Source organism: Falco rusticolus, chromosome 3, assembly GCF_015220075.1.
Source record: "Falco rusticolus isolate bFalRus1 chromosome 3, bFalRus1.pri, whole genome shotgun sequence".
NCBI classification, from domain to species: domain Eukaryota; kingdom Metazoa; phylum Chordata; class Aves; order Falconiformes; family Falconidae; genus Falco; species Falco rusticolus.
The window spans coordinates 28,733,211-28,750,229 of NC_051189.1; the positions used below are offsets into that span (position 1 = coordinate 28,733,211).

The window sequence follows — 17,019 nt, forward strand, 5'->3', positions numbered from 1 at the left end:
ATTCCCTGGGTTCAGTCATGTCATGTGCCTCTTCAGAACTGTTTCCTTGTTTTGTAACTGATAAGGAGCTAGTTGTTAAAGTTCAATGCTGAAAAAATAAAAAGTTGTTCAGGTTCAAGACTCTTCATTTTCTAGGTCTCTCAGATTCTGTGAAAGGGGTATTTAAGTCACAGCAGGATGCTTTTATCTGAGTGAGGTACCGATATTCATAAAGACACATTGATCCTCTTTTGATTTCTGGGCACCTGTATGACTGGAAAATATCCTTTAGGCAGTGAGTAGCCTGGCTTTTGAGCAGAGATCTGTCACAATGTATAATTTGGTCGGAGAGGCTTTTAAATGTTGGTGAAGTTCCCTGCGGGTAATGGTGGAACCTCGAACTGGCTAGTGGTCTGAAGTGGCCCCATCTCTCAGTTATGGTGATTTCCACATAAAGAGAAGATTTTGCCATTATCAAAAGGAAATTTTCCCTGTACAGCTATGTTTATAAATATTTTTTTTCCCCGAGTCTACGTCAAGTAAAAATTGTGTTAGAAGGTTAAACCACTACCTCAGATACTTCTTTCAGTCTAAAAACAGCTTAATATCTGTTCCTTTTTCTTCTTCTACCTTAAAAAAGGCCCCACAAAACTCTTCCTTTGCTCAAAGGAAAAAAATCCTAAAAACACAACATGTGCATACATCTGTGCACCCTTCTTCCTTCCGATTAAATGTATCTTGCTCACTTGGTGGTGAGATTGAGGATATGTTGCAGGACAACAATCATAAATTAATTTTTGGCTCATTTAGGTTTTTCTTTTGGTGAGTGAAATTGTTGGAAATACTGTCCTACGTGGTGTTTGAAGCTCCAGTTTCTTTCAGGCATTTGAAACTTTTGTGTGTTTGCAAGATTTGCTGTCTTTCATTGTCTTGTTTTCTGGTAGCGTCTGGATTTTTTTAGGCATCGTGGTGTGGGTGATTTTTTTTTTTGTTTGGTTTATTTGTCCCTGGACACTGTAAAAATGTGGAGATTTGTAATCATTGTGGATGTGATCTTTCACTATAACCTTTCAATAACATGTTAAGCAATTACACTGTTATGTACCCATATGGTATTATTTGCAAGTTAGGTATTTTTCTTTGAAAATTCCTGTATATGTAAATTTAAAAAAAAAAAAAGTTATATTCAAAACCTTTAGCTGCCTCGGGTGGTTTAAGCACAAAATCTTGAGTAGCATGAATTTATTTTGGTTTTCAGTGAATGTCTTTGCTTTAAAAATTGTGTGATTTCATTTATCTAAAACACTTACCCCCTCCCACCCCAAAAAACCAACCAAAAAACCCCAACAAAGCTAAAGAACAGTGAAGAAACCTTCATGAGATTGCAGGTATTTCCATGCTTTATTTTTAATTTCTATAGACTTTCAAAATGCGTTTGTAGCCCTTCTTTTAAGGCTTGCTCTCTATGTTAAGGGAGGGGAGAATTTTGATGATCAGATTGTCTTCCATTGTAATTTCACTGATATCAATGAGTTCGTAACCTTGCAGATGAAATGGGAACTTGAATGTTACATCTCTAAACAAAAAGGAAATGGGAGAACAACATACAGTTGAAATGCAGAATTGGAGAGTGTGCTGAAGAGTTGGGTTCAGGAAATCGAAATAGCTCTACGGAATTGGATAGAAAACCTCAAACTATTCCATTTTAAACTAGAAGATGGGAAGTTGGGACAAGGTAATAGTCAAAAAATCTGCAGTTGCAAGTCATGAAGCATTCCTCAAATCTCAGGCAATTATTTAAATATGTTGGAAGAAAGCCTGGAGAAATGTTGATAGGCCTGCTGGAGTTGAAGGGAGAAGAAGAAATAAGGCCACTGCAGATAAAGTTGTTTCTTTGTGTATAATTCCATCAGGTAATTTGTTGAGTTGCTTCCAGATCTCTTTGGATAGTACAGGTGATGACTTGTGAGAGTTCAAGAAACTGAAAAATGAAACAGAAAAAAGAGTCCAACCAAACAAAAAAAACCCACCCACCCCTGAATGAATTGGTAAATTAACTGGCAGTAGGACAGCACGCTGAGATGATATTTCTGGGAAAAGACTGGTGGTAATAAATATTTTTATTACTCATCTGAAAAAGGGGTTTGATAATGAACAGACATATGCAGATGACACAATCCTTGTAGATGAGTTAGCAGGAGGAACTTGCTCCTTGTCTTGCTAATTGGATAACAGCCAGTGCAATAAATTCTGTCTTTTTAATATACCAGTGCAGATCTGTTTCAGGATATGGTAGAACTTTAAAGTTATGATATGTGATGGGATTTAAAAAAACAGTTGCATAAGTGAGCTTGTAAAAAAAAAAAAAAAACAACCAACAAAAAACCCCCAACAACAAAACAAAAAAACAAACCAACAAAAAACAACCCCCCCAAAAACCAACACAAAAAACCCCAAACCCAGACTGAATGAACTTGTGTCCTTAGAATCCCAGCTTCTTCAAGCTATTGTCCCAGAACATATTAGCTGCAATATTACTTGGAAATGTAAAGCAATTTTTTTAAAGGAAGTATGGAATCGTAGAATATCTCAAATTTGAAGGAAAGGACCCATAAGGGTCATAGAGTCCAACTTCCACCTTTAATAGAAAGAGTAAGTTCAGAGGTGAATCTTCAGGTGCAGTTCTGTTGCGTGACAGTCCTAGGAAGGTAAGGGTTGATTCTTTTCAGTAGATTTACAATGGCAGTTAGTATTGCAAAATATTTGAGATTGGTATCTTTACATGCTTGACCTATTGTCATGCTGTCAAAATGTTATGAACTTACTAGCAATAATAAATATACAGGTCAATATAAATGGCTTATCTTTCAGTAACTCATCTTTGCTGTTAATCATGTGATTATTTTTTCCATTATATGTCTTTTCTCTGTGTTTATTACTTTATTACTTTACATCTTAAGCGAATTATATTTTGCTTTGAACAGCGAAGGTCATCATTCCAGAAGGAAGCTTGTGACAGTGAAAGGCTGTTAAGCCACTGGTAACAGTTGTGGGTTGGATTTTTTTTTTTTTTTTTTTTTTCTCCTTTCTTCTCCTTTCTCTGTTCTGGTACTTTATTAAATGCTCCTAGTATTAATATGTGAGATGTCTGTCATTTTCTCCTAAAGTAATTTGAATGTCCTTTTTACTCTCTATTGTGTATGTGATTTAATCAGTGGTCACTCCTGAAGAACTGTTGAGGTGAGCACAATAGAATTGCATGTTAAATGTCACAGGTATTTCCCTTCATTAGGATTAAAAACTCCCTGTCAGTTACTGTTCGTCCAGAAGTTCTCGGACTAAATCTCCACTTACTCCTTCCTGCGTTTAGGCCTGTGTTGATAATACTAGCTGTGCTTTGCTGGGAGCTTGTGAGGCAGGTGGGTGTAACAGCACGGCATTCTCCTTCTGTTATCAGTTGGGATGAACAGTCCTGCTAACTGGTAGTGAAGGAAGTGTCTTGTTTGCCTGAACAATGATAGGCATTTTTAAGTTTTTGCTTAACATCAGAAATTTAATTTTATTGCTAGGAGTAGATGTTTTTTGATATTTGGTACTATCAGTTTTTCCAGTTCTGTGAAAGGGGAAAACTCTTTTGTTTCGCTCTTGATCTAGCTTTCAGGATAATGTAATTGCTGGTTTGGTTTTTTTGTGTGTGTTTTTTTTTTCTTTTTTTTTTCTTCCCCCCCCCCCCCCCCCCCCGATGGCATTTCCAAACATTTTTCTTTTGATAATTCATTGTTAAAGTCAACTGAAAAATAAGTAACTTCAATGAATGTTTTTTTCCCCTAAATTGGTAACAGCTTCTTCAATATCTTAGCTTAAACCAAGAATTTATTTTAGCTAAGACATGGGAGAAACAGTTATAGATTGGGTGGCTAGATCAGTCTGGAGTGTTTGACTGAACATATCTTCAGTAAATGCTTTTTAAGACACAGTTTCAAAAAAAGTGTTCATGGTAAATTAAAAGGGTGAAATTTATTTGACAACTTTTGTATTTTTATGTTCTTTAATTCAGGGTAAATTGTACAGCTCTTCCTGTGCAAAATTGAAATTAATGCTCTGTTTTAGTGAGTTTCTTCAAGCCACTTCTCTGTTGGAAGTATGTTGAACTATAAGACGGGCAGTGAAAAATGAAGAAACTAGTACTGCATTGGCCACTTGATGCACAGTTTTGATTTGAGTCGTTCAGGTTCTTCATCTCTGTAGTTCACGTTGCTCTTGTCACTGAGATTAATCAAGAGTAGCATTTACCTCCCCAGAAAAGGAAGATATAATTGGGTGAGTGAAAATAGGTGCATGACTGAGAAGCCACTTTTTTCTTTCCAAAAATGAAGAGTAAAATTGGTATTGGCTGCTTCAACAGAAGTAGTATTTCACACAGAAAGATAATTAAGCTTTTCAAACATTTTGAATCCCACAGTTAGGCATTTTATCAGACTCAGGGGACCGTGAGAATCTCCTTCGATCAGGTATCTGATAGATGTCTGTTGGAACCAGACCTGTTTCTAATTCTGCACAGAAAGTGTGAGCACACTAAAAGATCTGCATGAATTTCTGTGCATATGGGAGGAGGAAGCTGGTGACTTTCAGGGTGCTTCTAACAATTAAATTTATTATCTACACTGAAGCAGATCACAAACTGACTTCCTTGTCTTCAAACACGCAAGGTGTTCAGTAACTTAATTTTTCACTTTTACTAAGTTTTGCAAAAAGCTTTGTTGTAATGATATTGGAGTTCTGAATTTTCAAAAAAACCCAAAACTACCCAACAAAAAATGTTCAACAAAGCAAAACCAATGTAGAACCTGTTAGTATCTCACCCTTACTTTCCTGCTGGTGTTGCATTTCTAGACAGCTGCTGAATTGTGTAATTGAATAATTAGCGGTGTTTCAATAGCCTTTTCAAAGGCTATTCAGGAAGGAGGGGAAGTTCTATGACATATATCACAAAGAAGGTAAAAATATCTTTCAGCTGATTCTTTGTTTCTAAAGGTAATAAAATGTTATGGTATTTAGTATTTAATACCCCCAGCCCCAGAGGATTTCATACTCTAAAATGTGTTACGGAGTTTTTCTGTGGTAGATTGATAAAATAAGTAGTATAATTGTGGTGCCAAAACCTGGAGTCACAAACTGCATTTGGCTGTCTTGTATCCTTACCCTTTTTATAAAAATATTTTCTCTTTGTAGATTCTAGCAATGGAACTTCATAGCATGAAAATTATAAAGTTGCCACAATATAAAAATCTTCACTGTCTCCTTCAGTAACAGTCATGATATGGGACAAATAATAACAGTAAAAATTATACTTTTGATTTCCTTCTATTTATTACACATCACATATCTCAGCTAACCAATAGAGATAAGTCATTCAAGGAGCTAAAACCCAAAAGACATAGCACCCCTACGGAATTCCTGTTGATCATTTAATGTGTTCATGGGCTGTGTGAAATACAGATGCATTACCCTGACTGACAGGAAGAATAAGATGGAAGGATTTTCTGATTAGGAAATTCCAAATGCGGTATATGAGGGTCTCATTTTTCTTTTGGCGTTTCCTAATTCATCATCATCACTATAATTACGTTTTCATGCCAATAAAATTGTCCATAAAATAACCTTCATGGAAAAAATGTTTTCAGCCTGGACTTCATTTAAAATGCTAGGACCTTTCAAAATAGTGAAAAGAAAATCATGGGCTGACCTGTGCAGTTCTGCTCTCATATAAGACCTGGTCCTCAGTCCAGTGTTCAGCTTAACTGTAATTGCTGGTTATCAAGCAGGTAAGTACTTCCAGGCAACGGTTATGGTAGAAACTGTTAGATGATCTAGTGCCCAATTCAGAAGTGGTCACTGAAAGCTGCCCTGGCTGATGCATCTTACCCCCGCCTTTTGTTGGGTACATACTGTAATCTGCCTTGGATTCTGGTTTCACTGCAGGATGTAGGACATCAGAGCAATGTATGAAAGATGATTCAAAGTAGAGCTGGGCTCAAGGTTTAGAGGTGGAAGGGCCAGTTCAGGACAAATTTGGAGTGGACTCTGTATTGCAAACAGATGAAGACAAACACCGGTTAAGCTGCCGTGGTCCCTCAGGCCTGAGTTCTAACATCTTACAGTTTAGAGTTTATCATTTTTTAAACGATGATTGAGTGGTTAAAAGTGAAGACTTGAGCCATGTGGTCTAAAAACTTGGCTGTACATTTGATGTGTTACTTGAGTAAGACTTGCCAGTCTGTCTCAGATACATAAGGAAATGTGGATAGTGATGTTGTAGGTGGGAGAGGGAGAAGAGTTGGCGCCAGCTCTTTCATAGTATGTCAGAGGCTGTCCCCTCTGTTGAACAATTTCTTCCTAATGTTTCTTGCAGTTGTTACTGCCAGTTCAGCCCATGCTGTTCTGCGGATGGTAGATTATATTTGGGTTTTCTTTTAAGCAACAGTTGCCTAACACCAACCTGTTATTGATGGCATTGCCATCAGCTCTACTGTGAGAGCGGAGCTAATACCCATAGCTGTGGGAAACTTCTAGAGAAAATTACAAGTGGAGTGGAGGCAAAAAATCGTGACAAGTAATGGTTTGGGAGAACGGAGAGACTGGAGTAATATAGGGTAAGTTGAAAGAAGCATGAAAAAAACAAGTCTTTTGGCTTTCCTACTTCCCTTGGCACCTGTGGAACAGAGTGACTGGAACAGCTTAGTTTTGTTTTAAATAGGAGAGAGTTCTTTTATGATAGAAGAGATGTATTTGACAAGAAATGGAAGCGAAAATGAGGAATAAGTTCCTGTCAGATAAGCATTTTGTTTTTATTCTTGGAGATTTGGGACTAGCTTTATAATTCTCCAGTGACTGCTTTGCAAGCTGCTTGGAAGGAAACAGAAGTAGTTGGAAGCTAAATCATAGACTATTTTGAAAGAGAGGGAACTTAACTTTTATGCAGAGAAATATGCAAGCCAAAGTAAGGAAGTAGGGGGGGGAAGCTGGAACTGAAAACCAGCCTTTCGGGCTAGTTTAATGAAAGGGAGTGCTGCGAGCTGGAGGGAGAGGTACATGCTATCGAAGTGCATGGCATAATTAGCAAGTTGGACTAAACGTTTGGAATAAGTAGTTTCTGTACACATCAAGTTTTTTTTTTCCCACCTAACACAGCTCATGTCATATATGAGGATTTTAAAAAAAGCCTGCAGTTTAATCATTAAATGAATACATGTTTCTGAAGTAGATATTTTCAACAAACATACAAAGCATAAATGTGGATTTAGGACCCTAACTCTAGCTCTTGAATATCTAGTTTTGTGGCTTTTATTGCCTGCCATAAAAGAATGATTCATGAATTCCCTCTTTCTTCTCATTGTCCTTTGTGAATTATAAAGAAGTAATTTCTTTGCTGTGGTTCTTAGCTGCTGTTTGGTTGATGAAAATAATTGGCAATGGTAAATAGTTTTCCTACAACATTGGAGCTGAGTAGGACTCTGAAACTCAGCTTTGCTTACCTGTGGAAAGACAGGTCAATGTTTGTTATCAAACAGGAGGTATACAATTTGACACCATAAACAGAAGTTACCAGTCTTCTGTTACAGCTGTGTATTTTCAATTGCTACTGCAGAGCTAGCTGTTAAGAGTAGCTGAAGATAAGATCAAAAGTCATCAGTTCAGAGTTCAGAAGAGATGATTACTTTCAAGGACAGAAACAGCTCAATTTGTTAGCTACTGCTTTATACCAGAAGTGCTTCACTTGTGATAAATTGTCAGTACAAGTGGAGTAGGTGAGGCCAATTACAGGGTAATAGAGTGCCACCTTTCCTATCTTGAGTTCATATACTGGTTTGGCATGGCTGCCCACTGCAAATATAAAGCTATTTTAGCATACTTCTTTATTAAACAAAATGCCCAGCTCTCTTGTAATTCTTGTATTAGTCAGATAATGATCCTCAGATCTTTAGTCAGATAATTAAATGAGTCTTGTAAATGCTTTGAATTAAAGCAAACTATACAGTACTGAAATAAGTTTTCATTAAAATTACAGTAAACAGGTTTGCATCTTTTGCATGAGTTCTGCTTTTCTTCAGCATATGAGAAGAATTTTAGAATGAGGATTTGAACAAGTTAAACCAACTCTCAAGGTCAGTCAGACTTCTTAAGAAGTATGGATAAATCTCAGGAAGTTTCCTCTTCCTTCTCCCCATGTTTCAAACATAACCTGAAGCTTCTGGTGCCTCTACTGTGTTAACAGTGTGCATAATGTCTCACTTCAATTTTTTCCCCTTTTCTGAGTATTTATTTATGCCTGTCCTTGTAGAAAAACTAAGAACTACTACTCCCTTTCACGTTGAAAAATGTGGTTGAATTGAACATGCATTTAGAAGAAAATAGCTTATTATTTCTGTCAATAGACCTAGCTCTAAATATTTTGTTGTTATCATGTATAAATCTTAAGCAATGATACTGAATGCATGTGCGATATTACATACAGAATTTCAAAATTTCCAATTATTTTTCAGTAGTCTCAGAATTTTACTGTTCTTTTTCCCCCTACAAGTGTAAATCTATAATTAGAGGAAAACCTGGAAAAAATCACAAAGAAAATGGCACAACATATATAATTTTAAGTAGGGCAAACCTTTTTTTTGTATAGTATAGATCTTTTTTCCTAGTTAAAAAATATGTCTGCATATGGTTCTTGACAGTGTGAAATTTCTGTTACATAGGTAAAATGCTGCCTGTTCAATTTCATGTAAATTATCACTGCTAGTAGACAAGTTACTTGATATTTGTCATCTTTTCTGAATCTTTTTAGAAAGAGCATGTTTTAAAACTACATCTGAAGAATTACGAATGCAAAAGGAAATAGTAATCCTACCAAATTTCCTAAGCAATTCTCCTGAAAAGCTTAATGCAGTTAAGAGAGGTGAAGGTGAACTTGGTTTTTCTCAGCAACTTTATATGTGTCTGTTTAAACAAGCAGTGCTGTCATTTCTACTAAGAATTTCTGAAAGAACAAAATCAGCATCCTCTTTAAGCAAAAACAGTTCAGGATTCCTACAAGTTTTAGGGAAAGTTTTAGAATTACATTTGACTTGGTTTAGTTTTGCGTGTTTGCCATCTGCAGTGAAAAAGTATATTGGGAAAAAAATAGGTAATTTTTGCTTAGTGTATGTGCAGTATGATATGCTATTGAAATATAAAAATGAAAAACAATGCAACTTCATTGAGCCAAATACTTACTCCTCTTAGAGTCACCATTATCCTTTATAAAACTCCTCCCTAGATAGGGCAAGCCGATGGCATCCTGGCTTGTATCATAAAGAGTGTGGCCAGCAGGACGGGGGAAGTGATCCCTGTACTAGTGAGGCCGCACCTTGAATCCTGAGTTTGGTTTTGGGCCCGTCACTTCAGGAGGGACGTTGAGGTGCTGGAGCGTGTCCAGAGAAGGGCAACAGAGCTGGTGAAGGGTCTGGAGCACAGGTCTTGTGAGGAGCGGCTGAGGGACCTGGGGTGGTTCAGTCTGGAGAGGAGGCTCAGGGGAGACCTAGCTTTCTACAACTGCCTGAAAGGAGGCTGTTGCGAGGTAGGTGTCAGTTTCTTCTCCCAAATAACAAGTGACAGGACAAGAGGAAATGGCCTCAAGTTGTGCCAGGGGAGGTTTAGATTGGATATTAGGAAAGATTTCTTCAGTGAAAGTCTTGTCAAGCACTGGAACAGGCTTCGCAGGGAAGTGGTTGGGTCACCACCCCTGGAGGTATTTAAGAGACATGTAGATGTGATACCTGGGGACATGGTTTAGTGGTGGGCTTAGCAGTGCTGGGCTAATGTTTGGACTTAATGATCTTAAAGGGTTTTTCCCCACCTAAATGGTTCTATGATGTCTCAAGATGGATAAACAGCAACAGGTAAAATAATGAGTGATGTGCTCAGAGGGGTACAGTGTAAGTAGGGAAAATCTAATGGGAAGTTGTTACATTAGTAGCAGATGGATTTAATTTCTGAATCTTGATCTGAGTGGAAATCCTAGTGTACTTAAAATTTGACCTCCAGATTCTTAGCCTGATAAGAAAGGTGGATCAAGCAATTTATTTACTTGGCTTTAGTGCTGTGGTGATGTGCTTTGTTTAAACTTGCTGTTGTTGTTTGATTTTTATCTAGGCTATTTTTATGATTCCTACAAATCCTCCTCCAACCTTCCGAAAGCCAGAGCTCTGGTCTGATGAATTCACAGATTTTGTGAAGAAATGCTTAGTGAAAAATCCTGAACAAAGAGCTACAGCAACACAGCTGCTACAGGTCAGTATTTAAGTTACTGAGGAAATGCAAGTTTTATGGCGCTTTTCCTCTAGTCTCGAACCAGAACTGTTGTGAAAATTTCTAAGGGCAAATCTCATTTTTAACTGTTATCATGCTTTATTTCTTTTCCACTTTGTGCTCTTTTCTCTGTCAGCTCCTGCATCTCTACCCTCATTTTATTTCTCCTTTGCTGCCTCTAAAAATTAATTACTCTTTGTATAGTTTAGGGATGGTTCTTGCTATTAAAATTGGATCTTTGCTTTTTGGTTAGAGGCCCTCGATAGATCTCAGGATTTAGGCAAGTGTTAAGCAAAGGACTTGAGCCCAGGCTACCCTTCAGCATGGACCACCCATGGAGTATATTCAATCTTTCTTTCTAGTCACGTCAAATTAAGCAGGCAGGTTGCTTTGTGCCCTAGAAGGGTCTGATACAGTTGGACAGTATAACAAGTTTGTTCTTGGACTGTGTTATACCAAGTGGGCACTTTAAAATTCGAGTCACTGTTGGCAGTGTGGACCTATGGAACCAGGGCTGGGCGTGTCAGGCTTTTGCCCACTTGCTGACCTAAGCTTCTAGTAGCTGCAGAAATGTAACAATTGCATCTTTTTAATGCTGACATAGAAATAAAGTAGAGAAATTTCAAGAAACTATGAAAATCAAACAGGAAGGACTGATCTATCAAGAAAGATTTAGTCCTTGTGAAATAGACATAATTTTACAAGGGCTACGCGTTTTAGTGCATGGGAGAGGGAGAAAACATGAAGAAAGTTTTTCTCCTTTGGTCCCATGTTTGTGTTATCCACTGCCTTTCGGGGCTGTCATAATAAGCCTACAAGTAATTAAGGAAAAACAAAGAACAAAGGCACTGAAAGGGGGGTGGTGTGTGGTGCTGGTGGTGGAGAGATTTCTAGAAAATTTGTAGTATGTTCTATGATGATAGAAATGGAATCTAAATCTTCCTCTAAATAAGCTTGCGTTGATAATGAGACAGAAATGAGAAATTTTGCTAGGTCCTTTGCTCCTTTTACTTTCCTAAGTCATTAAACTTGGATAATTTAGCATTTTTTTACTCTTTTCACTACTACTGGTAATTATTATTCTTAATTTTCTTTGTTCATCAGTCTACATAAGAATCTGATCTTCTGAAATTTCATTTATAAGACACTCATGCTAGATTTATTGTGATTCTAGCTAGCAATAGCCTCTTAAAATGTAAATCCTAGTAAACTCGCTACAAGGAGAATATAAAAATTTTGCAAAGTAGTTTCCAGTAATAGATCATCAAATTCATAAGTCATGTTATGAATATTTTATTTATTTTGGTGTTCTCACGGTGTGGAAAATAAAATTTAGACTGCAAGGACAGTAAAAATTGAAAGTTACAGGTCATAGTATGATGTATAAACAGTACTTCAGACCTTAGAGATCTGAAGTTCATATGGTTAGCTGAATACTGGCAGGTGGGTAGAAGAGACTTGCAATGTGTGCAAGTAAGAGAAAGAAAGAAAACCCCCCACAATATAACAGCCAACCACCAAAACCCAAGCAAGCTTCAGTGATCCTCTTTCCATGTGCTTACCGGCCAGAAAAGCAAATACTGTGTCAAGCACAAGTATGCGTTGCCTTTTCCCCCAGCTGGAATTAGGAGCGCGTGTGATGGAGCTGGAGGTGCTGTGGGTGCATGTGAGTGGGAATCAAAATACTGCTTGAGGGGAAAGATCATGGAGGAAAAAGGAGAGTAATTGAATTAATGTATAAAGGGAGATGTATAGGAGACTAAGCTTCATCAATTCTGTTCTATGTGGAACCATTTTTTAGTATTTAACAATAAATTTCTGAGGTGCTTAGTTATGTTTTGCCTAAATTTTGTTTGCGTATAATGATGCAAAAATCAGAGTTTTTCTAACAGCAGGTGTTCACTAGACAGAAAAATGAATGTAAATGGTATAATGCCCGTTGTCTTAAATGAAGAGGTGATGTTTTAAATGGCCTTGAGTTAAAAATTAATCTTCCTGGTAAACGTAAGGTATTTCTTTGCTTGTTCCACATTTCAGCATCATAGATCAAGAAACGTTTTATGACATATGAAATACAGGTTTGTTGAAGTAGGCAGCCATATTTACTCTGCTTACAGCCACTAATTTATGCTGTCAGTTTGTTAAGATTAATTAAATTCTGTAACTGAATATCTGAAAAAGTTTGGTTTTCTATGTCAGACAATCACCACTCTATTTACTACTTACTGCACATTTCCTTTGGAAAATTATATCCTTAACTATACAACAGTTGTTATATGATTACATTTCCCAAGGCTTGCTTTTATTAAAAATAAAGTATAGTTTTAAGTTCTGAAGCAGCTTAACGATATTGTATGTTGTGTTAGTGTAGATTTTAATTAACGTGTAATGTAAAATACTATTTATCACTGAAATCTATGGTGTTGAGTAACACTTATAATCTCATCTGAAGCATAGCTATTGTAATAATGTTACATAATCTAATTATTTTTTTTTCCACCTCCTAGCATACATTTATTAAGAATGCCAAGCCAGTTTCAATTTTAAGGGATCTGATCACTGAAGCTATGGAGATAAAGGCAAAGCGACATGAGGAGCAGCAGAGAGAACTAGAAGAGGAGGAAGAAAATTCAGTGTGTAGCTTTTTTTCCTTTAACTGTCTGTACTTTATACAAAGTCGCTGTTTTTCCCCTGCTTCCTGTACTTGTGTTCATATACTTTTCTTTACCAGGTTTCTACCTGTTTTTTTTAGCCTATGAGGGCTGAGTGTTCTACTTTTATTTATGATGAGTAATACTGCTGTGAGTAATACTGTATGAGTCAGTTTTCAGCACTATTCCATGAGAAGTCCTAGTAAAATATTTTTTTAGGAAGTGGGAAAAGAAACAATGTCAACTTCAGTGGTTTGGACTAACATTAGAAAAAAAACCCCAACAAACAAAACTGTTAAGGTTCCTCTTTCACATATGGGCTTCTAGACAAGTGGTTTAACTTTCAGTTAGGGGGACTTAACGTTGTTGTTGTTGGTGGTGGTGGGTTTGTTTGTTTTTTGGTTTTTTTTATGAAGTCTAATGTATGGAATAGTTATGATGCACAGTAAGTAGCGATTACAATATGGTTTGAATCAAATTGCACCTATAAAGTGAAAATGGTGACAACATTTCATTATTCAGATGGCATTGTCAGCATATGTTGGAGGAGAGAAGCAGGTCATGATAAATAGGTTGCATTTAGAATTGTTTGGCAATACTAGGAGTAAGTTAGTGTTCCTGGCATTATTACTCTCCCTACATGATTTATTTTAGGGCAGTCTTGTGCAACACAGCAGTACGTGCTTTAAAGAAGTGTATTGCCACACATACAATGAGAACCAAGGTCATTCAGGAATAACACACAGAGAAGATGGAGACTGGAATGTTAGTAACAATCTTACAGCTTTGAGCAAACAGAAAAGAGCAGTGCAGTAATGCAGTCTGCCCTATCCCAAACTGTAGAATCCTTGTTATGTGTTACAGAGTTACAGGTTATGATCTGTTACAGCAATACTCCTCAGGCAGATTCTGTGGAGTATTTTATATCCCAACAGACACTATGGTCTTTTGTTCGCTCGTTGTTTTTTCTGTTCTAAGAGTATTGACAGCTTGTGTTTATAAAGATGGTTTACTCTGGACTGTATTTGTGTAGTCAGTAATAAAACCGGCAGGGAAAGTTAGGATGTTGGTTTCTTTGACATTAAAAAATGTTGCCTGTGTGGAGATGTGTGACTTGACATGCAGAGTTGGTGTTTGCGACTTGATATATTGAATAATTGGTCTCTGAAGAGATTAGGGTTTTATGTCGGTAATAAATCAATGTCTTTACTGGCATGCTTTCCTCTCTACTACTACCTCCTGAACTGTAAACCTCAAACACTTGGGTGTTGTTGATGTCATGCATTAACCCAAAACTAGGTATGACATCTAATTACTTAATCTGAGGTTCAGATGGACAATTGAATTGCTAGGCATGGATGAAATAATCCATGCTAGCTCAGTATGTGGTGTATACCTTCCCTCTCCCACTGCTGGGTGGAAGGGCACAATGCAAATTTGGTCCACCTCAACTGAAGAAGCATTTAACAACTCCTCATGCTTCTTGCGTGGGTACAAGTCAGAATGTAATGCTGCACTCCTTTTGTTGTTGTTGAGGTGGTTTTTTGTTTGTGGGTTTTTTTGTTTGTTTGTTTTTCTTCTGGATTATTCAATGTTTAGTATAAGGAAAGCCTCAAATCCAGGACTGGGGCAGGAATCTGATATTTGTGTTATCATTGCAGCAGAACAGAGTTTTGCCATGTACTTTTGTAGTGCAGTTAGGGAACAGGTTGAGTTAAGAAGCCAGCGAGACTCTGCTTGTCACTTAGTGTAAAAGATAAGTGCCTCAAATCTGAAAATAACAGAAGTATCATCTTTGGTTAGCGGTGCTGAGAGCAGGGTCACAGAAGGAGTTGAGGTTGGAAGGAACCCCTGAAAGTCATTTGGTCTAACCCCCCTCCTCAAGCAGGGCCACCTAGAGCCAGTTGCCCACGATTGGGCTGTCCCGACAGCTTTTGAGTATCTCCAAGTTGCAAAACTCCACAAACCTCCCTGGGCAGCTTGTGCCAGTGCTTCATCACCTTCACAGTTAAAAAACAAAACAAAACCAAACCAAAAACCACCAAAACCAAACCAAACCAAACACAACAAAAAACCCCAAAAAACCAAACAAACAAAAAAGAAGTGTTTCCTGATGTCCAGAGGGAACCTCTGATGCTTCAGTTTGTGTCCATTGCCTTTGATCCTGTCACTGGGCACCACTGAAAAAAGCCTGGCTCTGCCCTTTTGGCACCTTTCCTTCAGATATTTGTACACATTGATGAGGTCCCCTGTGAGCCTTCTCTTCTCTAGGCCGAACGGTCCCAGCTCTCTCGGCCTTTCCTGATCAGAGATGTGTTCCAGTCCCCCTCATCATCTTCATGGCCCTTCATTGGACTCTCTCCCTCCATGTCTCTCCTGTACTGGGGAGCCCAGAAGTGGACCCAGCATTCTAGGTGTGGCCTCACCAGTGTTGAGCAGAGGGGAAGGGTCGCCTCCTTCCATCTGCTGGCAACACTCCTCCTAATGCAGCCTGGGATGGCATGAGCCACCTTTGCTGCAAGGTTGAATTGCTCTTAAAAAATAAGTGCAGTTGTAGTCTATGGGAATAGGGGCTGTAGTCATATATCACTGCATAAGCATCAACAAACCTAGAACTGGAAGTCAGCCTCTGCTTGAGGAAATTGCTCTTAAATATATGTCAGAAGGTCAGAATGGATGATAGAGGCACAGGCAGAAGAGATAGAAGGTCAGTCATCATGGGAAGCTTGGCATTAGCGTACCTTGCTCAATTGTTTTTCAGGATCATGGTGTAGATTTTTAATGGACAATAATGACAGTCTTGAAGAGGGCTAGAGGCAGCCCTTCTGGTAGTAACAAGGGACTTAAGAAAAGAATAAAGGAGTTTGAAAATTTAATAGGCGAGTAATGGAAGAGGCCAATTTGAGTCAGAACTGACTTCTCAATACAGAATGAAGTGACAGAATAGAAGAAAGCCATGAAAGGGGGCTTGTGAATGAGACTTAGAAAATAAAGGTAGTAGAAAAATAAAAAGAGCATGACTTCAACATAATGAAAGACAGAAGGGGAGAAGTTGGAAAATGGGCCTTTGTTAGTTGTATTACCTCGAGTGGAAGGATCATTAGATTAGAGTTTAAGATGACAGGCAAGAAGGATGAGAAAGTCTGGATAAAAGCTTTAGCAATATTAATGTTTTGAGAAGGCGGCTGTTTGTTGGGGCAAGCCCTTTGTACTGCTATACTTGTAAGACTTCAGAATTATTAAAAAAATAATAAAATACATTGAACATGCACACAATGCTGTATAGTATCCTTGGAGTTAATCATTGATGTTCTTTTAGAAATAGTTTTATCATCCTTAGTAATTTGATGTCTTGCACTCCGTTTCAGTTTTCTACGCCGATAGACTATAATTAATTAACTACAAGTAATAAAGAATATCAAGTGATATTTTCAGGGCATGTTGAAAGATGGATCCTGGATATTGGGCTCATATATTATGTTTGGCCCTAAGTACATGCGCCCTTGTAGCGACATTTTTGAGCTAAGTAGTTTGCTTCCTCAGCAAGACGAGCTCGCTGACTCTATGGGTGTATCTTAATGAGGTAAACTTTGTGAAGGCTGGACTTAAAGTATTGAAGGTAGACTGAATGCAAAGCACAAAAGACATTAATGCAAAGTATTCCTTGGTATTTAAGAGCATAAGACACATATAAGCGTTCAAGTGGGTGGTTACTGCATACTGGGAAGGGTCGGTTACTGCTTGAATGACACATTCTAACTTTGCGTAGCAGGTTATTGGAACTGTTCTTTCTTGGGGTAAACACAGAATGGTTAACGCTTACAGTCTTGTATCTGTTTTGCTTGCTGTGAGAGAGGTCCTGTAGTAGGCGAGGCTACACAAATAGTATGTAGTCCAATTCACTGAGAGCTCAGGTAAGTCCGGCTCTCTTACCCTATGTGTGCATTTGAAGAGACGGTAATTCAGAGGATGTGTTTGCAATACCACGGTAAGGTGACTGAGAGTTTAACTGTAGTTCTCCAGCAAATGGCAGCTTTGCTCATGACAA

The 17,019-nt window shown here is 37.9% G+C and overlaps 1 protein-coding gene across 4 annotated transcripts in view; it reads left to right on the forward strand.

Annotated features, from left to right (window-relative positions):
- Positions 1-17,019, forward strand: part of STK3 (serine/threonine kinase 3) — a 139,503-nt gene that overhangs the window by 55,958 nt on the left and 66,526 nt on the right. For all 4 annotated transcript variants that reach the window (XM_037379955.1, XM_037379957.1, XM_037379954.1 and 1 more), the window contains exons 7-8: positions 10,165-10,302; positions 12,828-12,953. In XM_037379955.1, the coding sequence (XP_037235852.1) occupies positions 10,165-10,302; positions 12,828-12,953 (264 nt within the window). The remainder of the gene's footprint in view (positions 1-10,164; positions 10,303-12,827; positions 12,954-17,019) is intronic.